General features: G+C 34.8%; 1 protein-coding gene across 1 annotated transcript; it reads right to left on the bottom strand.

Moving 5' to 3' along the window:
* Positions 1–176: 176 nt before the first annotated feature.
* On the bottom strand, positions 177–26,538 carry PCCB (propionyl-CoA carboxylase subunit beta). Its single transcript, XM_081955382.1, has 15 exons — positions 26,302–26,538; positions 23,047–23,166; positions 22,077–22,145; positions 21,747–21,803; positions 20,416–20,529; positions 18,736–18,846; positions 16,030–16,138; positions 15,246–15,366; positions 14,604–14,685; positions 12,839–12,962; positions 11,286–11,393; positions 10,073–10,173; positions 8,825–8,923; positions 8,576–8,669; positions 177–6,898 (listed from the first exon to the last, which is right to left on the bottom strand). The coding sequence occupies exons 1-15, from the start codon at positions 26,482–26,484 to the stop codon at positions 6,777–6,779; spliced, it is 1,614 nt and encodes a 537-aa protein (XP_081811508.1). The 5' UTR covers positions 26,485–26,538; the 3' UTR covers positions 177–6,776.
* Positions 26,539–26,579: the final 41 nt, after the last annotated feature.

Below are 26,579 nucleotides of genomic sequence, written 5' to 3'. Positions count from 1 at the left end.
AAGAGGAGCTTCTGAATGAAACAAATATTGGCCAATCAGTCAACTCAGAAAGGCTGACCTACAAATCATTTATTTTCTCTGTCCTTGACAGTCCTAATACAGGTTTTTTTCTTGGATAGGGAGAAGCTTTTAAATTAAGACTATACAATTCTACATATGTTTTCAGAAAACATTGAATGAAAACAAAACTTTTTAACTTTATTTTTCTGCTGTACAACTTCAAAATGTTTTAACATTTGCCTTTTTATGTTTTAGAAGCTAGCCATTTTTATTAAATTTATGCCTGTCAGCCATTGACCAGCAGCAATGCTAATCAGCAAGCCATCCTGGTTGGAGAAGTGTTGTTAAACACACTGAATATGACTAGCAGTATGGTACACTTCTAGATCTTCTCTGACCATTGAGAGCGGAACAGTCTCACAAAAGATGTTAGAAGTCAGATGTGTGCATCTCTGCCAAAAAGTCAGATTCTGAAAAGAAAAAAAACAGATTTTATACTTCTGAGAAGATTTATTTTTATTTATAATGGGGCATAAGAATAAGAGATGTCCATGAAGCCACTTTTCCAACAGATGCTGTGTAACATTCATTTTATATAGCACTAGGGGAACACACAAACAGCACATTTTCTATTGGTACTTGTTCTGTGCATTTTTAGCAACTTATACCAGCAAATAAAATATTCTCAGTAAAATAAACCAGTGGTTCTACAGTAATCTATTTGCTGTTTCTACTACCTATTTCACTCCCCATCAGACCTGAGGTACAAAAGCAGCAACTTTCTTACGAAGCATAAATCACAAAGGGAAAAAGGGGGGGTGCGGGTGGGACAGGAGCGGGACAGGACACTTACATTTTCAAAGCAATTTTAACTGTACCATAGAGAAGTGTTTATCTTTCCATGCCGTAAATATCCTTTTGTGCTATTTTTGTAAATTAATTTTGCCAATTAGATTTATTGTATGTGCTGCATAGAAATTGTATTTAGATGGTGACGTTTTAAGCTTACAATGGAATACAGCTACAGTCTCAGTGTTAACTGTGCATTATTAAGAGTAATTACTATATGATCTTTAAGCAGTTCAATCCAAAAAGTAATAAGCTGAATCATTGTTCTAAGAAATTTTCCATGGTGTTCAGTGATCTGGTCTTTTATTCTGCTTAAATATTACAATTCTTCCTGGTAGCTGCTAATGTAGTTAAAGGATTTTTTTCTTCACTTGTTGTGAGCGTAGCTCCAGCTAATAAGAACATCTGTTAAAATGAGGCCAAACTAATAATCTCTTTTTTCCTCTTTTGGGGGAATTTGAATGTAAGAAACTCAGAAGCCAACCTTAACTCATATTTGATACATCCACTGTAGAAGTGCTTTTATATAACAAGTGCAAAACAACTGTAGTCTTCTCTCTTTTTAAAAGGTCCTTTAATGAATTTAAATTATATTTAATGCATATCTGTTGAAACTTAAAATTTTAAGATCAAATAATGCTACTTTCATTTAGCAGTTGAGACTTTTACCTCTAATATTTGTACTTGTCTCAAAATTATGATTACCAAAAACATTTGACCCACTAATTCAGCCATTCCTTTAACGTAGCTGTTTAGAAATTTTAAGGTTGCTAAAGTCACTGGGCTGGTGCTTCAGGACAAAGTGCAAGTTCTCTTGAAAAAGTGGTAAAAATTATTGCAAGTAGCCCTTCAGTTTGATGGACAGAATCATACTGTCCTTGGTTTGAACCCAACATAGGCAAGTCTTGCGCCCCAGTACCCTTCAGATGAAAAACTGAAATGTCATTGATCATTACAGAATTCTGTGAAACAAAAGCTGTTTGCAAGCAAGTTACCTCCAATGGGTTTCCAGTTTAGTTTTCAGTCAGTAGGGTTTTTTTAAATGTGTCTCCTTGATTGGTTTTGCTAGTAATTCTGTAAATTGTACATTTACAACATGAGGGTTTTTTTCCTTTTGTACAATTTAAAACTGATGCTTCACTTTTCCTTTAATAAACTCCTCAAAATCATATGTCCAGTAGAGTCCTTTCCACAAAAGCATTTCAAATTAGTGCTTTCTCTTCCGTTTGCCTTCCATTTTAAAAAATCTTATAGTGAAGCTTGAAAAGCTGGATTCATTGCACTTGTCATAATTACTTATGTTACTGCATGCCCATTTCTAGGAAAATATATTATTTTCTTTCTGAGTGAAAACAAAAAATGTTTATGATCCCTCTCTATCACAGATGTGGAATTTGGGCATAGTGTTGTTCTGGAACATTCTGTAGCTCAGTTTTCACAGGAAGTCTTCCCTTATTAAAAGCCAGATCACATAGTAACATTGTAAGAAACCTATTTTAGGTACTAAGTAGACCTTTGTTCTTCCGGAGTTTTCCATATTTACTCCATCTTTGGTTGATTCCCTTAGTTAGTTTTTGATTGAATGATTGATTACATTTTAATCTTTTGGTCTTTAACTTTTGACCACCCTCAGAGTTAGGTTGTAATAATTAGTTTCCTCTAAAGGTACTGTGACTTGTTTATGGACTATGGTGCCCCAAACTGGATACAACGTTCTTGGAAGATTCTGATGCAAAATATATAGAAGAGTGATTTTCATGCTCTTCATTATATTTGTATTGATAGTGCCTGGGGTTGCATTTCCTTTTTTGAGGGAGAGGGAGAAGAATAGCAGGAGTGGCATCACAAGGTTGGTTCATGTTCAGCTGATTTTCCACTCTCTGTAGATATTCTTCATGCATACTGCTACCAAATATAATTCCTCGCATCCCATATTTATACCTTGATTCAGCCAGCATTGTATCTATCCAATCCTTTTTGTACAGCAAATGGCCTCTCTGCCATTAAAAGAAAAGTACTAGTTTCATCAGTCTATTGATTTGATTTTAGAATTGTCACCTTTTTAAAAAATGGATTTTTGTACAAATGATTGTATAATTGAACAAAAATTGCTACTCAGTGGAGCTTTTCTGTAGTGCTAATGCCACATCTTTCAAATCCTCAGGTAATGTTTTGTTCCATTTATCTTTGAAAGTGGTAATTGTAACACTTATATATTTAGACAATGCAATAGTGAATTATGTAGCTTTAGAAATGGCTCTATATCATGGCATGAAGACAAGGTTATCTTACAGCCACATTCTTACTTTTGTATTCTAGTTGTACTAACATAGTCTAGTTCCCAGTTTCCATGTTAGCCAGGACAGGACTTTTTATCTTAATAGGCATTATTGTAGACTCTGTTACATTGTTCTGCCAAAATTTCTGCAGCATTAAGTTTGCATGCACACATTTGGTACAGTATCAATACATAGAGAGCTGTTCAGTAACTAATTACAAATAAGCAATTTCTTGTTCTGTTCATTGATTACCCTTTTGAAAAATAAGATTTCCCATTGCTCACATGTTCAAATAAGTAGCATTTCAAGGACTATGTGAAAGCAAAATCAAGTGGAATTGTGATTTGAAATGTGTCCAAACTCTACACATTTCATAAGCTGGTACAGGAGAAAGCCTCTGACTTTTATGGTATAAGATTCATGTATTTTTACAAAAGGGTTCCAGTATTCTGTAATAATTCTGTAGTCCTGCCGTGCTGTAAAGATCTGACATTCCACTTTCCTAGTTCAGGAGTTTTGCCAAAATTGCAAATTATATAATTTTACAGAAAAATTGCTTGAATGTTGGTTGAAAATTCTAGTTTTATTCATATCTGGAGGATACCAGGTTAGAAAAAAATTCGTTGAATAAATATTCATTGTCAGTGCCAACTGTTAATTTAGAATCTTAATAAACTACAATAGTTTAATTATATTTTTGTCTGTAAGAGAAATAAGAAACTTAACTAGATTCTCTCCTTGATATGAACATGTTCAAATTGGACTATAAAAAGACTGAGTCAATATAACTTTTACAAGGCTCAGCAAGAATTTACAATTTAAAGGCTGAAAATAATGCTCTCAGCAATGATGTGAAAGGTAGATAACAATATATTTTGTTTTATCTGTTTTTAATGGTATCTGTCAGATATTTCTGCACTATCTGCACAAAAGATTTAAAATCATATGGATAGTGTGCTTTAATTGTATTCAAATTTTGGTACGTTAATGTATATAATTTCAAAAAGTAATGAAAATTTCAAATTCTGCAAAAGTACAAATCAGTGAGAATAAGTAGAATTTGCTGGGTTTTAGTCCAACATCTCTGGAAGTTACCAGTATAGGGAAGAGTGAATAAACAAAGCATAACAGATTTATTTTGAGAAGGTGGTATAATTACATTTTCTATTACTAATACCTTAAATCTGATTCAGGGCAGAAAAGTAGAATATGAATTGAATAAATAAGTACACAATTTGGACAATTAAATAAGCAAAAAATTCAGACTTTCATGACATTTCTGTTGTCTGCCAATTATGTAAATCTTTTCCAGCTGATTAAAAGTGGAGCAACTTGTATTAGACTTCAGAAATACCTTGTGAGCTCTTACATCCCTTTTGTAACAGTTCTGTCCTATACACTAGTAAGATTTAAACTGTGGTCACATGGTATACTGAATCATAATTAACGTAGCATATTTTAGCCTGGCATATTATGTGAGCCTTGAAATCTGGTGCAGCAATGGCTAGGTCTATCATGAGAATGTAATCTTTGATATTTTGATGGGTGAATCATGGTTGATTCAGTAAGTCTTAGTCAAGTACAAAGTTGTTATTTTGTCCTGGAATTATAATTTTGATCTAATTGGAATGACAATTACTACCTGCATCAGCCCGAAATGTTCTGTTCTTTTAATATTGTTTTGGTATCACAGCTATTGATTTTTTCTAAGATTAGTTCTAAGATTAGTTTAATGCATCTTGAATGAGATACTGGCAGGTGATTTAAATTAATTATCCTGTTTTCATCAAAACATGTGGCAATACTAGTGTTTTTTTCATATTCTGGTATACATTTTTCATCTGCATAAAATGCAGACATTTTAACAGACTTGTTGGTTTTGGGATATTGTATTGTGTTCTCAATTATTTGTGAGAATTCCTCATTCCATTCTTACATGATTGTGTTTTAATTGGTCCCTAAATTTCTTCTCTAATTTATAACAACAGTGAAGACATTGATAAACTGGCCCTTTAAAATGCCATAGTTATATACATACTAAGGTGTTTTACATCACATAGAAGCAAAATTGTTGCACATTCACCACATATGTGGAAATGGTCAGGAGCATTTAAATATTTGCACACACATTGGATTAATTCAGAGATTTGTTTTTATACTCCTATACGTAAAAAAAAAACACCCTCTTTTAGATAGCCATAGTAAATACCCATTTGTATAGCTCTTCTCTAAAATGTTTATAATGGACATTTACTGTAGTTGTTCTAATGCTTAAAGAAAAGTGTTGGAAGCGATTACTGTAATAGTGGGCTTTATCTTTTGTCTGTGCAAAGCACTTTGCTCAGTATTATTCTTTTTTTGAACAGATTTTGTTGCCTTAAGAGATCTTCTGTTCTATCCATTCTTGAACATAATTTTAACATCTTGAGATGGTAGCTTCCAGGGGTGACACACTATTTGTAAAACTGGGCCATTGGAATCTGATGAGATTGTCATTTGTGTGCCAGCCTTCCTGTTATGCAGCAGCTTCCCTGTCTGAACTGCTCGACTCTGGCAGGCTTGTTAGTGGTGTTCTTCAGGCTTATGGGGAACTTCACCCTGCCTTTACTTTGCCTGGAGTTGAGGGTAGTTCAGGAGTTCATGGCAACCATAGACCTGTCCCAGGCTGGTGATAGCCTGACTCACAAAAAGGTCATACATTAGTCCTGTTTTTGTCTCCATACAGTGGTTACATGCTTTGGACTTGGGAGGTGGTGTTATTAGTCGCTGTCACAGACAGAGCTGTAACAGACAGGTCAAAATCTGTTAGCTTTGGTGTTTTCTGTGGCTGACCCCCATCAATCATGGTATGTTTTTGGACTAGCTGAGGAAGATGGGAGCAAGAGGCATGGTGTCTAGTGTTTCTCTTCCTCCATGTCCAGTTTCCTTTGTTGTTGAGAAGGGAAGTAGAAATTCAGCCCTAGGCTTTTGTTTTGCAGGCTGCCACAAGCTTCAGCTTTTTCCTTGCTCCCATTTAACATACATGTATAATCACTGAGTGAGGTCGTCTGTCTGCATTTTTCAAAAAAAATTCAAACCATTTTTTCAAAAGTTTTGCTTTTTGAAAAACTTCTGATGAACATGATAAGACACCTTCAAACTGAACACAAACTTAATTTCAGAATGACTGTACTGCATAGGAATCTTGAAAAATGTGAAATTAACTATAATGTATTTAATCACAATGTTTGCGACACACTACATTCAGCAGGGCTGTTTTACTACCAATTGGAGGTTTATGTCGAGTAGCACCATATACTTTAAAAGCCTGTGATGAATGCAAGGCCGGTGTTTTCTTTCTAATTCATATCCTGCTTTTCAAAATTCTTCTTTTTCAATCGCCCTTAGAATAATTCCTGATATTTTGCTTAAAGTGTTATGTTTTATTTCACAATATCCTTCTGTTAGTGAATTTGTGAATGCATGTTCAGCCTTAATCGTATCAACTTAAATATAAGCCCTTCTAATGAACTAAAATCTGATTGCACCTCATTTTCAATAGATTTTTGCCCATAGAAATATCCTAAAATATCACAGAGTTTGAATCAATAAATAAGGCAGGAGTGCACCGATTTCCTTCCATCACTTTTAGGTTAACTTGAAGCAGATTCAGAGTGGCATGTTGGCATGCTTTTTCCAAGGATTGGATTGCCGTTTGCTTGCCAGCACTTCCAAATCACGGCAAATGCGAAGTCGGGTTGTTGAAGGTTGGATGATGTCATCTACAAATCCTGTTAACACATTTCAGAATAGTTTATTTCAGTTGCTGTTTTAAGTATATATGTCTACAGACTGTTGATCTTAATCTACAGGGATCAATCCTTCATAATTATGGACTAATAAATATAAAGAATATCTTTATAACTGGGGGAAGAAAAAATAGGCTATTCCTCGATTATTTGATACTATTATAAGTAGATAAGAAAATGGTTTAATATGCCTGGAATTTTAATTTTTAATTTAAAAAAATACTTAATTTTAATTAAATAATGTGCAGACATAGGACTTAACATTTTCTCCCTAAAAGTATAACTGGACAATTATTTCCTGTAACTGGAAGATAGTTTGTTTAAACTATTCACTTTCTTTTCTCTCCATATCTGAAAGAGCAACACTGCAAACAGCTTTTTCTCTATAACTACGTACAACTTTTTCAAACCTCTAAGAAGAACTTCATGAATCTCAGTTCAATTTGGGCTGTATTATCTGTTCTACTGACAGATCAGTTTAAGCAGACTCTGGAGTCAGGAACCACTATTCCTTATAAGTGCCTAATTGTTATGGTACTTATTATCTATGAACACATTTACTAAATCAAATTTCTGAATATCCTCTAGTCATATGGGTTTTAGGAATGTCTATATGAAAGTCCATATGCTGACTAATTTATACATCCAAATATTGAAGCAGCATATAAACCAGAGTATTAATTAACACTGTTCTCCCTACAACAGCTTTGAAGGAAGGTGTAAAAATTGCTCATGGGTGAAGATTATGCTTCTGGGGAGGAGGGTCTGTTCAGGGACCCATGACTGATCATATTAAAATTTTTTGAAAGCATAAGGTTCTACCTTACAACTCCTTACTTAACAACTACCAAGGCAATATTGACTGACTATATTCAGCTGCTATTATCAGACCAGTATGATCTGTCTCTATTCACTCTGATTACATTATCAAACTAATGAATAGAATAGAATAGAATTCTTTATTGGCCAAGTGTGATTGGACACACAAGGAAATTGTCTTTTGTACATATGCTTTCAGTGTACATAAAAAGACAAGATACATTCGTCAAGAATCATAAGGTACAACACTTAACAATAGTCATAGGGTACAAAAAGGGGAATTCATTTCATATAACTTACTGAATTCTGGTCTGTGTCTCTAATAAAGCAAGTAAGCATTAATTTAGAGTTCTAATTAATTAGGCAATATCAGGAGTTCATTTGGCACATTCTAGAAAAATGTCTGAATTCAGTGAATATTTGGAGATGCCATTATTCTCCACGGTCAGAACTCAAAAGCAATAGCCACATTATTTCTGCATAATAAGGCTGCCAAGGCAGTCATAGCTAGAGTTCAGCAAAAGCACAATGGATGTTATAGATACCCAACATCCTGTGACACATGGAATAACTAACATAGGTCAATCCCAGAATTAAATATTGCTAGTAAAGTTCCCTGGGATTTCTGCATCTAGATATAATACTCAAAGAATTATTAAGGAAGGAGAAGCCATCATAAGCCTTCAGTAGAGGATTGTCAAATGATAAATGTTAAGCTAAGAAAAGGTAGTTGAAAAGCAGCCATTATAAGAATCAGATCTTGTTCACTAAAGAAAAAGATGATAAATAAATTTGAGTGCAAAATCAACTTCAAATTTTCAGTAAAATTCTTATTCATACCTCTGATTGCAGCGGGAAATGGATTTGCAAACTTTTCTACATATTCTGCTTCTGCATGTGCCCCCTTTCCTCTAAAAATGATCTGGACAGCTCCCTAAGATAACAAACAATAATATAAAATTACTAAAATTCAGCTTCTTGAAGTCTTTAGCAGGAACAATTAATTCCTGCATGCAAAGAAGATAAGTTCTCTAAGTGGGAAAGGGGAGAGAGACAATTTGCTGTAAGACTGCAGAAAAACGTCTCTACCTTAGCACCCATTACTGCTACCTCTGCCGTTGGCCAAGCATAATTTGCATCTCCTCGTAGATGCTTTGAACTCATGACATCATAGGCCCCACCATAAGCCTAGAACAAGAAATAGGGTAACAATCACAAACTGCCATGATTCAACCCTTGTTTTATGGCAGGTACAAATAAATAATGAACACACAGACAAATAATATAAGACTATTTTCACTAATATCTGTACAAATATTACTTATTAAGTTAATTTCTCTCATTTACCCCAATTTTCTGAAATGCATTCATCTTCCATTCCTCTATTCACAAAAGAGAAATTTCATATACAAGGTGCCTGATACATTTGACATACTGTTAAGTATGAAGCAAGGAAACACTATACAGAATAATACTCAGGACAGTGGCTGCACTAGTAATTAAGTCAATAGTGAAATATTTAGTAGGTTTAAGATTATATAACTAAAATGCTGTTGCATTAAACCCTTGAATTATAACTAGGAAGCAGACATTTTGTATCCCAATGCACTATTTGACACAAAAGAAATCGAAAGACCACAAAGAACATTTTTATCTAATGTAGATAATATTTTTTATAACAGTAGAATATATATACTGTTTCTGTACATGACAGATATGAATAAGTGAATGATGGTTTTACAGTTAAATATATTTGTAGTCTTAGTTTGTCTATCTTCTTATTCCTTGCAGCATATATCCCAGAGCCAGCTTTTTATTCTTATTTTTATCATTGTAGCATTAGGATTTAAATGAATGTTTTCAACAACTATCAGACGCGTCTCAATTTATTCACCTGTGATACCTCTCTTCCTACCACAATAGCCTTTTGTAAGATCTTATTTTTTCTGTCATACTTCCAGAAGTTATCTGTTCATTCATAAGTTATTATTCCCACACAGGCCTAGTGTACTGTCTTGGAGATGGACCATGGTGTCATGTGAAGGAACTGAAGTACCTGTAGATTTCAGAACATGCAGTGTGGGGGTGATTATTCCAGATCCTGCCTAAGAGGTCACCTCTATAATGTTCTAATAAAACTCTATTGGCACAACAATAATATATGCAAGTAGACAGATAACCAAAGAACAGCCTGCCCTGGTTATGTTAACATATTCTCACAACAATATAGCATATAGCAAATAAAATGCAACTTTAAATCACATTTTATTGGATCCTTTTAACTTCTGTAACACCCAGCCTTAGTGAGTTGAGAAATCAACTATATAAATAACCTACCTTCCTTGTGATAACGGTGATTTTTGGCACAGTTGCTTCTGCAAAAGCAAAAAGCAACTTTGCACCATGACGTATAATTCCCCCATATTCCTGAGCAGTCCCTAAAAACAACAGGAGTTGAAGTCACAGCTATTATTAAAGTTACTATAACATAAATGGAATGCATAATTGCATTGCTATACTTTTACATAAGATTAACAGATCTACACTCAAAAGGAAAGTTTTTTGGGCAGCTCTTTTAATCTAGGATTCAACAGTGACATGTTTGTTCAATAAATATTGTTATTAAAATTCTGGGATGGATGATCTGCTGCCCTCCTGAATTATTTTTTTGCAGCTTTATTATTTCAGTGTCTTACCTTTTTGAATTAGAAAACATGCAAAATTAACTCTAAAATCAGTTAATATGCCAGAAATTCTTAAGAGTTGCTGGTTACAATATAGGATTCTGGTGAAGAACTGGATGAGACACAAAAATAAAAGCAATTAGCAAGGCTTTATTAAATAATTCTGGATATTTACATAGAGTTTCTCACAGTACACTACTGAGGAAGAGAACTCTCCTATCCAGAATTATTTTAAGAGCTTTCTTAATTGTTTTTATTCTGATCTTTCTTGCCCATTCCTTCTCCAGCATTCAAACTTCCAGCTACTACAGCCAGCAACATTTGACCTTAACAATGAGCATGTCTTTGTTCCACCCACCTTAGTTCTCCACATCCATTCGAGCCTTTTCCTCTGCCAAAATTGATTAAATAAAGGCCCTTGTCACTTAACTCCCCATGACAAAAATACCTATTTCCACTGCCTCATAAAAAGAGATTCTGCCTTAGTAAAAACAAGCCAATAATAAAATGAAAGGTTATATACAAGTACTCATTTTTACTAGTTTATAAAGTTAGAACAGAATTCAGCATATGCCTTCATAAAAATACAGTACATAGATAATCTTTAACATATAATAAATATTACATTAATTTTTCTTTATGGAATAATGAAAAATGGTAGTTCAGAAGAATGAAGAGGCAAATCCTTTTGTATTATGAATGTAGAAAATTTCACATTGCTCCAGCAAAGAATCAATAGGCTTCTTATGAATTTTAAAATATGTTTTTATCTCCGCAATTAGAAAAAAAAGGTAAATCTATTTCTTAAATACAAGACTCATTCAATTAAATTAATTAGGTAACAAGGGGGATGCAGAATAATTTACCTGGTAAAAATCCAGGCACATCTACAAATGTGATTATAGGAATGTTGAAAGCATCACAGAAGCGAACAAAACGGGCTCCTTTCACAGAAGAATTTATGTCTAAGCAGCCTAATTTTCAAAAAAAGAAAAGAAATATTGTAAAATATCATTTCAGAGTATTTTTAAAATGCCATATGTCAGTGATCATGGAAAAAAATTGTTTGCTCGTTTACAAAAATGCTTAAGCAATGAGTGGTGAGTAGCATACACATTTTTTACCAACTACTATTTGAATAAACAAACTTCTACACATAGCCTGTTAAATTTTAAGTGTATAACATGTAAACAAATATCCTCTTTCAGTACCAAACACTAAGTAGTATTGATCTTTGAACCACTGAGTGGTGCAGTGGTTAGAATGCAGTACTGCAGGCTACTTCTGCTGACTGCTGGCTGCCTGCAATTTGGCAGTTCAAATTCACCAGGCTCAAGTTTGACTCAGCCTTCCATCCTTCCAAGGTTGATAAAATGAGGACCCAGGTTGTTGGGGGCAATATGAAGACTCTAAACTGCTTAGAGAGGGCTGTAAAGCACTGTGAAACTATATAAGTATAAGTGCTATTGCTATCTTCTGTCAGATATTTTGTCAGCTTTCTGGCTCTAGTTCAGCTTTGTAAGTTTATTCATGTTTTTGTTGGCAGTTTTAGCCATTATGTATGCAGATGAAATGACTGAAATGTTGACTAATATAATTGGAGGCTATTCCTATGATTCATTTCCAAATAATTAGGTTTATCAATATCTGGGTTCTGAACACACATTCTTTGCTTCCAGAGTTAAACCAATAAAATATATTGGGCAGAAAAAGCAGCTATCTATTACTATTCATAGGGTATGAATAAAATAATTTGTTAGGAAACTCAAATGTTCTAAACGTTTGTACCAAAGTGTCACTATTTTTCTGCTTCAATTATTAATATATTGGTAGTCTTAATTCAGCATCTGCCTTTTTAGAAATTTTCAGAGTTATGACAGTAATGAAAAAGTAACTTTGGGACTATTAGGTCGCATTGACAACCTTCACAAGCAAAGGAAGCTCGAGTAAGTCATAAGCACAATTGCTATTTCACTAAATCACTGAGTTGACAGTCTCAACTGTAGTCACTAAATCAGGACTGCCTATCATTCAGTATTACATAAATATAAATATCAAATACCAAGAATATTTAGAAAAGATCATTAAATGAAACTATAAAGCAATTTCTGTTTGCTAAACAACCATATGGAAAATATTGAACCAACCGTGAGCTATGGCAAAAAGAAACTTGGTTAAGGATAATTTCATGTTAGAAGACATTCAAAACAGCTAAAGCACAACTAATGAAAATCTGATGGAAATTAACATCATTTTTTTAAAAGACCTGGTTAAAGAAGATCCCATCGTGACTCCTTGCCTATATGAAGAAAGAATAGGGCACAAATTCCAACATATTTTGGGAGCAATTTCCCATCCAGCTTGCAGAAATTGGAAGTTTTAACTTCATTTCTTAGAAAAACAGCTGCCAGAATCATACCTGAAGCTACTTTAGGCTGGTTACCAACTATTCCAACAGTTCTTCCATTCATTCTGGCAAATCCAACAATCAGGTTCCTGGCATAGGAAGGCATGATTTCAAAGAATTCTCTCTCATCAACAACCTGCATAAATCAAATATTCAGCAAAATAATGAAATGTGCTTTTCTTGATTTCAGAATCAAGAAAAATAAGATTTAAAAAATATTTTTCAACATACTGTTCTCAGTGTTCCTCTACACATTACTACAAGCAAACATTTATAAAGACCAATTCTTAAATTTCTAGCAGTTATTACTTTGATAATTATTTCAAAATGTATTTAATCATCTCTATTTTAAAATATTTCTAGCAATTTAAAATTCCTGTAATTTTTAAAACACTGAAAAATAGCAATGGGTTAAAATTACCTTTTTCCTCCATACTAACAAGAGTTTTATTTTGAAAGGTATGATATATGTTTAAGTGTTCTCAAAACAGTGTCAACTTTTAGTAACCGCTAATTTGTCTTCAACTAGTCTTAGATTTTCCACGGTCACTATGATTGAGTTCATTCACCTTACTGCTGGTGATCCTTTTTTCCTTTTCTTTCCACTTTCCCCAGTATTATAGACTTCTCAAGAGAGCTAAGTCTTCAATAATGTGTCCAAAATGCAATAATTGATCCTTGTAACTTGCAACCTTGAGAACTCTGGACTGATTTTTCTAGGATCCATTTGTTTGCTTTCTTGACCATTCCATGATATTCTCAGGAGTCTTCTCCAACACCAAATTTCATGAATTTTTGAGAGAGTATTCAAGGAATAAAAGTGAGCTTTAGCAAATCTGAATAGGAAGCAGAGGAAAAATGGGGGAATTGCAGAATTGTTAAATTTAAATTTTGTGGTGATCATTACGCTTCCATTTTTTACACCGAGTAATGCTTTAAATATATAGTTAAATTACTCAGCTACAAATATGTATAGCCCACATTTATTGAGGGGGGGATCTACAATGGACACAATCAAATTCTTCATTTTACAGCCAGGATTATTGCAAGAAAGAATGGACACTGAATTATTATCTTAGAAGGTACAGATTATACCTAGAACTCCAACTAGGTCATCAGGCCTTGGGGTCTCAGGGAACTGGAGACATTCATACATGGCTCCATTGTAGTAGATATTTACTATCTGTGTAGTTTGTATATTTCAGATTTTAATAGTTTTATTTTTAATGATGATTTTAAAAATATTTTATAATGATTTATATATTTATTAGTTTTTACATATGAGAAATAAATGGAGAAATAATCTCCAATTATGGTAGGTAATGCTATATCAGAAATTTCCTTTGCCGCAACAGAGACCTGAAAGAAACATGAGCTTACAAATGGAACTGTCTCAATTATTGTAGAGTTTGACGTCCTTTGATTTTGGAAAGTAGCCGTATGTATTTCTATAGGAACATCCAAAATTGAAGAATAAGGCACAGTACAGGTGGCCCGACAAGATTTAAGAGATTTAACATGAATTATTCCATTAAACTCGTGAGAAAGGAAGACACAAAGTTTTAGGTGATACAAGGTCAAAGTGGTTCAGTTGTGCCAATATGCACTTTAATATAGCCTTTGCTATATATATTATATATGCAGTAAAATCAAGACAGAAGCAGTTTATTTATATCACACAGTATCAGCTATAATTTATACTACCAGTTCATTTGAAAAGGCAAAAAAAACCATCTCTCTTCCACACTACTGTCACATTATGGTGCACAAATCTTACCGCATGTACAATATCCAACATGTCATAAGCTTTGGTTGATTCCATTGGGACAATTGTATCCAACTCATGTACCAAGCGGTTACTTTAAAGAAATGGAATGAAAAGCAGGACATTTACAATATATCATGAGAAAAAAGTATTCCTGTAATTCCTAAGTATAATCAAGAATAATTTCAATAAATTTAATCATTGATTCAGACTATTGAGAGGATGAAGTAACTATTCATCTATCATTGCACAAAACTGAATGTGAACTATTAAATTAGTACATACTCAACCTCCCAATCTGGATATTTATATTTCCAACCATTATCTAACAATAACTCTCCAACAAAATGAACTAAAAAAGCAATTATCAACAAAAGCCAAGAATTAAGAAGGAAAAATAAAATAGTTAGGCACATCATATCAGCAACAATATGATAAGCACACCGTTCTATTGCTGTAAAAATAAGAATTTGAGTTTTTACTTTTAGCTTTATGGCCATCATCCCTTTGGAACAGTTCCTACAGTATCTGGGAGTTACCTATCCCATCACTTAGATAATGGAGCTGCCTAAGAATGTCTTTCTCAAAATGAATAAAGAAACAACACTTCTGAGTGTCAGAATATTTTTATTTAAGCAAAATGTACTTACTTACCTAGGGTCATGGCATTCTCTGACAGGAGCTGGCTCCTTGTTACTAAGTGGTAGGAAATTAAAAAACTCCCTAAGGTTGAGCAAAGCATCTATATCATTTTCAAAAGCACAATGTGCAACCCCTGTAACAAAAAGTACAAAATTCAAATTCAAAAAATCAATTACAATACAATTTTAAAAATACCTGCAGTGACCAAAGAGCAATGTGCAAGCAAAATTAAATCTAAAACATGAAACATGATTTATTTTGACAAATTTTGAAAGCAAATTACTTCAAAGGTTCTTGAACTGCTCCAAAAAATTTTGAATATGTTTTCAAGAATTCCAACCAAATGACATTTGCCAGAACCTAGAGGGCAAGAGTTGGATGTTATAGCATGAATTGCATGATAAATGGATATTATTGTCTGATAAAAGGATATCTTCAGGAATATTCTAAATGCCTCAAATGGATTCTCTAACACAGAGAAAAAATAATAATATTTATCATTATTAAAAGTAAAAGATGACACTCAATGGTATGAAATAAATAGCTAAAAAATTACGAATGCCATGGTATAGAGAAAAAAAGTGTACTTACCTTCCATATAAGGCTGCAATACATGAATACATAATCAAAGCAAAATTCATACAGTGGCCCAAATTAAAAAAATAAGCAAACATTCTGAAGAATCTTCACTTAATCTTAGTTTATCCTGAATAAATTTATTTTTCCAGAACTCATTAATTTATAATGTCATAACATCACATAATTAGTAATGGTAAATAAATTAGCCAGTTCTGACCTGATACTGCAGTATGTGTCTTCGCACCCCCAAGTTGTTCCTGAGTTACATCTTCATTGGTAACTGATTTGACTACATCAGGACCAGTTATAAATAGATAGGATGTATCCTAGAAAAAACAAATGGAAAACAATGAGGTGCAAAATCCAATATTCCAAGTATCCTACAAAAAAGGAAAACTTAATGGAAAAAATAATGTGTATTAAAATAACACACGTTTACATTATCTCTAATTTTTAACAAATATTTCTCAAAATATTTGAAAACTGTAAAAAAGTATAAAACAAATTTTAGGTAAGATATGTTACTTCTGAATGCTTCCTATTTGAACATCCTTCCTGTAAGTTCTAATCAATAGCAATTTATAGCTCCAAGCAAATGCATCATAGCACTAAAAAGAAAGATTGCAGTAAGAATAGTCTGTGAAACTGAATACCTTACAGTTGCAGCGTAAAATGTCATATTTTGTTTAGGCTGGGTATTTTAGAGGCACTAGTGAGAACAGATAGCTTTTGAACAAAATTCGGCCCATTCAGTCTACAGCCTCATCTTATTTCTGTTCTGCTGCCCTAGGAAACAACCCAGGGAAAACTGGTACCCTTTTCATACCACACAATATAGGTGGGTAATCTGAGCCCCACCACTGTGCTACTGACTTTTGTTTCCCTTCATTTTATAAATAATAGTTTTGGTGTAAGTGAACGTACATTTCATACAGTTAAATCAATTAAATAAGATAATATTTCTCCAGCAAGAATCCTGGCCCCAGTTATTTGTAGGTCATGGAGCACTGGACGACATCATTCTGCACATTGCAACCCTTAGCCAGTAAAAAATCATTAAGTATGGCTCCCAATTACCAAAACCATCTCTCACTGCTTACAGTGAAAAGGGAAACCACTTCATTAATGTGCAACACAGGAAGAGAAAGAGAGGGCTCTGTTTTTTCCCAAGCAACTTTATGAAATTTCTGGACTTAACTCTCCCTCCTTTTTGCACTTACAAGGAACAAAAAGTAAGTTGGGGGGCGGGGAACTGGAGACAGGACTCTAATTACAAGAGTATTATCCTTTTTCATTTATTTAGCTACATTAAGCTTGTGTTCACTTTCATCACAGCTGCTATGTATTTCTTGCCTAAAATGAAGGGAAACAAAATTCAGTTACATGACTCCTATAGCTTAAAATCTTTAGATATGATTAATGCAACAGGTTTTTGTGTTTATGGGACAAACCAGACAATGCTTCATACAGGTTGACTGTCATCTTCACTATGTTGGAAATGTAATATCACTGACACCCATTGCAGACCTCTTCTAACAATCCCAGTATTTGTTTCATAGTACTGCAATATGTTTATAAAATGATACTGGAAAGAGAAATAGGGTTTAAAATGTTAAACATTATGTTCAACAAATGTTAAAATGTTAATGTGATATTGCTAAAGTCCATGAAGCAGTCTAGCCTTATCATTCCCGAGGTTCTGCCAGAAAGAATCTGCTACAGAATCTGCTAAATTCAAAAAGAAGTTTTTTTAAAAAAGATTTCTGGCTTCAACAAAAGGCTTCTTTTAAACTTGGATTCTATGTGGAGATCAAAATGTGGATCAGTCATCAGTAACTTAAGTTTAAACAAGCTTGGGATTAACACGTGTCTATCATTTGACAAAAATTTAAAAAAGAAAATTAAAAATTAACATTAAAAATAATAAATAAAAAAGAAAATTAAAAAATTCAAAGGGCAGAGTCAATGGACCACTAGGTCTTTTTCTGCCATCAGTTTTTTATGTTTCTAAAATATAGGAGAGCAAGTGGTAACACAGTTTGGAAATGTTGGGCTTCAAAGTATTTTTTTTAAGATTTTTTTTCTTCTCCTAGTATTTTTACTTCATAAGCAACTCAACATGACAATCATTCATAATGCTCCTTCCTTCTGCTATTTTCCCTTAACAGCCCTGTTTCCAGGGTTGTTAAAGGAAAATAGGAGAAAGAAGATTATGTGGTTTAGGCTGAGAGTAAGTGACTCAAATATTTGGCCACAGAGGTGGGCTGCTGCTGATTCGGCCTGGAGCAATTGAATCGGTAGTAGCGGTGGCGAGAGGCTCTGCCCACCCGCCTGGACGCTTCTGTGCATGCACAGAAGCATCACGCTCGCACCTCGCGAGTGCGCCCGAACTGGTAGTAAAAAAATTAGCAACCCACTTCTGTTTGGCCACCTAATGAGAAGGAAGGACTCACTGGAGAAGAGCCTAATGCTGGGAAAGACTGAGGGCAAAAGAAGGGGATGACAGAGAATGAGGTAGATGGATGGAGTCACTGAAACAGTTGGTGTGAGCCTAAATGGACTCGGGGGATGGTAGAGGACAGGAAGGCCTGGGGTCATGATGGGTCAGACACGACTTCACTACTAACAACAACAAAGTGACTTAAATCACCCATCCGACTTTCCTGTTTAAGATGGGACTAAAACTCATAGTATCCTGTTTCTAGTTTTCCTTGATTTTAAAATGTAAAAAGCCAATCTTGTTTCATTTTATAGTTCTCCTATTCATTCATATTCAGCATATTTGCCTAGAAGTCTCCATCAGCTAACTTGAACAGCAGAATCCTGATTATATCTGTTAACAATCAAGCTTCAATATGTTTGCTGAAATTTACGGCTTAATGTTTTAGAATACAGCTAATGGCAATTAACATTGCATCCTTACCTTTACCATAAATGTGAAATCTGTTAAAGCAGGAGAGTAGACAGCGCCTCCTGCACAAGGACCCATAATAAGAGAAATCTGTGGCACTACTCCAGAACATAAAACATTTCTCTGTAAAAGAAAAGAAATAATCTTTTATATCTTTATGTTACAAAGCTTCAACCATTTTTTATATTTGCCAACCAACTTTCTAAAATTAATATTGCAGAAAATCATATTATTAGATTTTAACAATATTCCAATGTATACAATGTCTACAAAGCAGAGATAAGAGTGAGTATAAAGGAAGACGAATTCTATAGAAAGAAAATAAACCAGATCTATCTGGACTTTTGATTCAATCACTAAGCATGATCATAAATTCTCATCCCCTATTTTAAGAACCCACTCTTATGAGCCAGTTCACGCAGTTGCCACTCAACAAGCTTCAACATATTCTGACTGCTTCATGCATAACAGATGCTACATCTGACAGCTGCTATAAACAGATGCAAATGAAAAGCCTTGTAGCTTTTCTTCCCCTTTGCCTCCTGACAGTTTTCCCAGCAAGAAGAAGAATGCATCTATCACTGATATTTGATTCAGTTATTCATTCATACTTCTTTTCGGCCTAGCTTATATGTGTCTGTAGCCATTTCCTTCTTGCTGGGCACTTAATTATAAGGAGAAGAATACAAATAAAAGGAAACAGTAAAATGCATTAAGTATCAATCCATATTCGCCAAATATTGACCAAAGAACTGAAACACAAAAAATGTTTATGAATATTGTACATCAGACAGAATACAACAAAGGGGAAATTGGAAACTGAATGTTTTCCTGTTTTTATAGTTTTTCTTCGTTCTACTTTTTTTTGTATTCTTAATAAAACAGTTAAGAATAACAAAATAACAAGAGTTGACTTTGGCACTCAACCCAGAGATTCAAAAATACTTCTTCTTGTAAAAATAATTTAATGTACCCTGCATTATGGTTAATTTTCCATCAACAATATATTGAGCACTAATTTTATAATTTCAATAATTTCTTTGTCTATTTGATACTGTATTTCTATATTATTCTTTCCTTTTTTGTTTCCTTTTCGTCTTTTAAAAATGTAAAAGAAAAAAATAAATGTAAATATATTCTCACATATAAATAAAATATTGATGAAGGGGGGGGGAATTCTTAACAGTATTCTCAAAAACAACTGCGTGAGACAATATCACCAAGAATACTTTATAACTTTCTCTTTCTCAAAACTAGATGAATGCTTAAGGAATGTACTTATTGGAGGAGACTGCTTTTGTCGCTTCTAAGAATGCCACTTGAAACTTCGTAACATAAAGATAGGCAACTTGATGCCTGCAGATGTTTTGAACCACCATAAAGTGCCAAGTGCTACAGGCAACAGTACATTGTTATGGGAGTTGTAGCACAAAACATTTGGAGGACATTAAGCTGCTTACCTCTCTCTAATAGTAAATCACAAAGAGAAAGAAGATATACATCTTGTCCCTGGGTCATGACATCAACCCCTCCTCTTTGCATAAAACCTGAAAACAGCAGAAAAGAAAAGTGAATCAATGATGCTTCCTTTAAGTGCTTTTTTTCCGAATATTTGAAGTGGTTACTAAACTATAAGGTGAAAATACTAGTGGTTTGTTGGGTCATCACATATTTAATTGAAAGATTTCTCACTAGAAAAATGTCAGCATAACCAGCCAAGGATTCCACTCCTTCTTGAATACGGGCCCCTCCTGAATCATTCAGCCCAATAACAGGAGCACCAACCATAACAGCCTGATCCATAATCTGGGGAAACAGAAGCACATGAGTACATCACTACAAACAATGTAAATAAATCATCCACATGGCTTATCCAATTAGACAGACAATCTTTTTGTAAAATAACCTTTTGTTTATAATCAGAATCTAAGATGAGTCTCTCTTTTCTATTAACTACTGATTTGTCCATCTTTTATGAGCATTGGTAACATGAGTATTAATACTTTATATCGCAGCTCTAGGAATGCAAGGCAATATACACAGAACTCTATCTCAGATTATTCTCACAGGAAAATAGGCTGCACTGAGACATAGTGACTTATTTTGCTCAAAGTCATTCAGTGAATTTCATGGTTGAACATGAACTTGTCCTAAATTACTAAACTGTGCTACTGCATCTATGTTGTCAAGAATATTATGTGGATATATTCAAGCTTGAGTCAAAAGACATTCATAATTTTTTTAATATTCAGTTAGCTTTTGACATGTAATACATATATTTCTACATATCTGAAGACTTACTAGGTATTGGGAGTTCTATAATGTAAGCAATCAAGACAGTTATAATCAATATGTATTAACTAATATTAGAAATAAACATATATCTATGATTCATTATTACAGGAATTTTTTTCTTCAATATTACTCTCTGCAGAGTTTATAAGAAAAAATAATGTTGACATCATAGTTTAATCTAGCACATCTGCATTGTGCAACCTCGCCACAACAAAAACTACAAAAAATGTGTTTTGACAGTAATTTTAACAAATTTAAGCACTTATTTTACCAGGGATGGGACAGAAATAACTCTAGAGATGATTTTCCCATGTAAAAACCTAATTGCTGAATTTGAATGAAACTCAGAAAAATGGGTTATATCAACCCAATAAATTCAAATGATATTTTTGCATTGTGTTTTAATGTTATATTTTACTAAGCTATTAATAAGCACTACGTAGTATAATAAAATGAAAGATCACAGGATCACAACCATACATAAATTAAAATGATATTTTCAAACCTTTAAAAAAACAAAAAGGTCTTTGATCCGTCTCTCCCACCCAATAAAAGAGCTACTCAGCAAACATCCCATAAGTGGAACACCCGTAGTTTTAAGCTTAATTACTGTAATCTGCAAAGGATGACCAAAAATATTTATATAATATTAGAATGCTCATATATTTAAACTATATAGCAACTGACTGAGATCTTTGACAGGCCACCTGCACTGCCTATAAACTTACCTTGCAGATCTTTTGAGCATGTGCTCCAGATAAACTTCCCCCAAACACAGTAAAGTCCTAAAAATTAAGATCAAAGTAAAATGTTTTAAAATACAAATATCAAAATAGCCTATATGCAAATATGTTTAGACAGAAGAGACATGCTAATTCCACTAGACAGAGCTAGATCAAACCCTAGATAGTTTGAAATTGTAAGATTATTCCTTCTTACAGCATTCTGAATAAGATGTGGAAGCAAAAGCAGTACATTTGGTGCAAAAGCAATACTTTATTAGTTAAAATGGAGAAATCACAAAAACAATTCATAATTCAGAAATCAAACAATAATACCTGACTGAAGATGTAAGTCAGTCTGCCATTTATTCTACCCTGGCCAGTAACCACACTGTCCCCAGGATACTGCAAAACAAAATGAAGTATAATTCATAAACTGACATAACTTATGTAAACCAAAGTAAGCAACTATATAATGCATACACTACAATACAATACAATACAATAGCAGAGTTGGAAGGGACCTTGGAGTTCTTCTAGTCCAACCCCCTGCCTAGGCAGGAAACCCTATACCGTTTCAGACAAATAGCTATCCAACATCTTCTTAAAGACTTCCAGTGTTGGGGCATTCACAACTTCTGGAGGCAAGCTGGTCCACTGATTAATTGTTCTAACTGTCAGGAAATTTCTCCTCAGTTCTAAGTTGCTTCTCTCCTTGATTAGTTTCCACCCATTGCTTCTTATTCCGCCCTCAGGTGCCTTGGAGAATAGTTTGACTCCCTCTTCTTTGTGGCAACCCCTGAGATATTGGAACAATGCTATCATGTCTCCCCTAGTCCTTCTTTCTCTTAAGCTAAACATACCCAGTTCCTGCAACCGTTCTTCATATGTTTTAGTCTCCAGTCCCCTAATCATCTTTGTTGCTCTTCTCTGCACTCTTTCTAGAGTCTCCACATTTTTTTTACATCGTGGTGACCAGAACTGAATGCAGTATTCCAAGTATGGCCTTACCAAGGCATTATAAAGTGGTATAAAGCATACACCTTGATGCTTTAACAGTTCTATTTTATTATGAACCCAGCAAATTATGAAATGAGTAAAACAGAATGTTTAGTGGTGGGGAAAATTATTCTTCTAAATATCTCTCATTAAATCTATGAAATATCTAGAGAATTATTTCAAATGCATAGAGAGAAGATAGCTCCATTTGCAAAGAGATCAGAATCAGGGCACTAAATCAGCAATTGTTTCCCACTCACAAGGAGTCCTGGAATTTTAAGAAACAAGCGAACAAACTATTCAATACCTTGTTTTTCTCAGACTCCATCCCAAAATCTGCACATCTGTGTTCCACAAACATGTCATATTCTACAAAACTGTCAGGGTCCAATAACAATAACACACGTTCTCTGGCTGTCAACTTTCCCTAAAAAACAAGAAAAAACATTAAACAGCCTTGTTCTTAACATGATAGTTTATTTTATATAAATGTTTTCCACATTGAAACTCGAAGCTAAGCATAGTAACATATATGCACTCAACAGTGACCCTCAATTTATGGTCTTATTTGTTCTATAAAAAACATGATAGAACTTTTCTCACACAACGCAATAGAATGGTTAAGTACAAAAAGCCAGCCAAAATAAGAAATCACACTAATTTTAAGAGCTGTAAAGCACTATGAAGCAGTATATAAGTCTAAGGGCTATTGCTATTGCTATATCACATAATGCATTATGTGACAGACTAAATCTAAGGAATATAGAAAGAATGTGTGCAAAGTATTTTAATCTATTCTTGTGCTGATCCATTCATGACATACTAGACACATGGCAAATTATTGGCTGCCCTTCACATTGGTTAATATCCAGTCAAACAACTCATATAGTTTCTTTAAGTATGTTGGAAGAAAACAAAATAGATGGTTCAGTCAAAGTTGAAATTAATGCAAAGACTACACCTTCACATCTTCCCAGCTTCTTGCAAGCTCCGTGTTACAGTGGATGGTGGCACCTAACCAACTCTGACTGATCTTGAAAATCCAAACAGGGTTAGATTGGGATGGCAATCCATCAAGAAATTCCAGAGTTAAAGACCTGACTTAAAAGGTTTAAAGAAGCATCCCAGAAGGTGGAATATAAAGCCAGTTTGTTATTGCCAAGATATAACATTGATGTGTCTATGTAGCCTCTTAAAGTTAAAAGTAATTCAAAGAAGAATTGACTTAATCTTTCTGAACAATTAAAAAAAAAACAAAGATCCAGCACAGTAGAGGTATTGTACCAGGAACAGCAATTATTGGCAACATCCTAGACTCCTTTGCCATATCTTAAAGATAGTCACTTCCTTCTCCCCCTCTCCTTTTTTTTTCTCTGGTAAGAACATTTTTTACAAAATCAATATTTAAAGGACATTTTTAAAAAAATCAATATTTGGCAGCATTGAAACACTGCACAGAGTGCTAATTTGCACAACCAAGTTGCCCCACTCATTGTTTCTCAAAGCCGGAAATGCATTGTGTCATTCTCTAATCATCCCAAATCCATTAAAAAGGCAATTTCCATTGTCTTTTCCTGGTACACAGTGTTTGTACTTCCCCAAGATTGATATGCATTTCATACATTGCACTTCGTTTTGCTGTAGGCAAGCACTTCCACTCTAACTGGCTATTGAATGCTATTAGCAGGAATGATTCCTCTACTCCAGTCACTGGTCAGTGCCTTTCACTGCAATTTTTCACAGGTTGCTGTGCCCTTCTCAAGAGACCTTGACTAGTAACATGATTTCTTTTTCTTCATGTAATAGGTGGAATGGTTAAAGTGAACATTTCAAGTCCCCCCCACCCCTCACTTCTCCCCTTCATCTTTGCTCCCAGTTGTGCTTTGTTATTTTCATTCCCACCGGCTAATTATTGGTAGAAAAAGAATAAAAGTCTGTCAGAATAAAAGACGAGATTTATTTATTACATGTTTACTGGTGGAACAATGAAATCAATTTTTTTTTATTTTAACCAGGTGAAACTAACACAAATTTTGCTTGTTTTCTTTCTAGTTAAAATGACAATATCGGGTTGTATTTTTTAAAATTTGCCTACCAATGGATGCATCAGACAGAAAGATGTGAATCCACAACAGCAAATCAAAAGGGCCCATACAAAATGTCAATAAATGAGTACCACATTTCCTCAAAGAACCTCCTGCACAAAGAAAAGTAATTGGTATGTGCTCTTCCAGCATAGATGACAAAAGTAAAGAAGCAGGATATTTATTGATCTGGAGACATAGTAAGTCTAGCTCAGACAGAAATTTACAGTGTTATTATGATCAAAGAGAAAGAAGTTAATGTTTAGAAAGGCATTTCTTTAGCCAACTTCATTTGCAGTAAGTTTACATAAAAGGTGTCACACAGGGTGGTATGAAAAATCCTAGAGCTTCTGTCCTTCTGCATCCCTCACAGGAAAAGAGGGAGGAAAAGAGATGACAAATTAAGTAAAGTAATCTTGTGCACTAAGAGCAGTAAACACACTTTGCCTTACTCAGGTAATTCTCATTCACCTTCAAAAGAGAGGACACCAGGAGTTGAGGAAACAGGAAGGACCAAAAGGTGTTTATGTAGGTAGGGGTAAATCATAGTTTAGTGTTACATACATCCATTCTATCTCAAGGAATGATCTGCCAGACACATCTGATCACAATAGCCAGTCTGTGATCAGCACCTGCTAGTCAAAACGTTTTTTTCTTCAATCAACAAGATTTTGCTTGGCTAAAATGATTAAATAATCTTATGTGTCTTGCAGGAAAGGCAATAATGTTAGCAGCCATTACAATATTTAATTAATTTAATTTAATTTTTATTGCATTTCCAACATTATGTATCTCCAGTTCCAAAGTAAACTGGAAGCATAATAAAAGTGTATTCAGAAGATTCTGCAAGGAAGCCCATCATACTTAATGACCCTCTTAGCCTTACCAAGCAAGCTATCAGTTGTATGAGTTGCATTCATTCTGAGAAAGGAAAGATGAAGTTCTGGTGGATAACTGAAGCTCTATTCAATTAAGTCTGAATAATTGTAAAATGCAAACAACTTCCAATAACTGCTAGATTTAGAGATCGGAATTTTGTAAACACAGCAGATGAAAGGTGGAAGGTGGCCTCTTTGGACCTTTTCCTGACCTCCCCTACACTAGCTCCACAAACTGCTTACTGCAGCCAAGGAACAGACGGGGGCGATCTGCTTTCTCCCACCCGTAGTTTTCATTAAATAGAAAAAAAAAAAACCAAGGGAGACGACCCTGACACGGCGGGGGAGAAGTCCGCGGCTGCGGCGGTCGAAGGTGTCGGATTCTTTTCGACCTCGGCTGGATGGCAGGAGGAATTACCGGGGGGGGGGGGCTATGGGTCATAATTTTTTCAATGCCCCCCCCAAGTGACCTCCTCTTAGCCCTGGGCAGACGTTGCCTCGGAAATCGCTGGCACGGCACACCAGGGAGCAGCCAGCTGCCACTGGCCACGCAAGGGCTTCGCTCGCCTGCAGGCGAGAGGAAGGGAGGCGCTGGCTCACCCGCTTGTGCTGCGCGTCTATGCGAGCTTGGCCGCCTCCGAGCAACGCAGCGCGACGCTTCTCTTCGATACGCTCGGGCACGGTGACGGCCCGGGTCCGGGGGCCGCTGCAGCTAAACGAGCGGCAACCTCTCCGCAGAACTCTCGAGAGAAGGAAGGCAGGAACCACCCGCAAAGCAGCCATGACTGAGCGGACTGGGAAGACGCATGCGCTCTTTTACTCCTGACGACGGCCGCCTCCTCGACCCCGCCTCGCTCCCTTACGGTGCGGCCAGCAGT

The sequence above is a fragment of the Natrix helvetica genome, assembly GCF_964273705.1.
Source record: "Natrix helvetica genome assembly, chromosome: 5".
Lineage (NCBI taxonomy): Eukaryota > Metazoa > Chordata > Lepidosauria > Squamata > Natricidae > Natrix > Natrix helvetica.
This window is presented reverse-complemented; position numbering and strand designations above follow the sequence as displayed.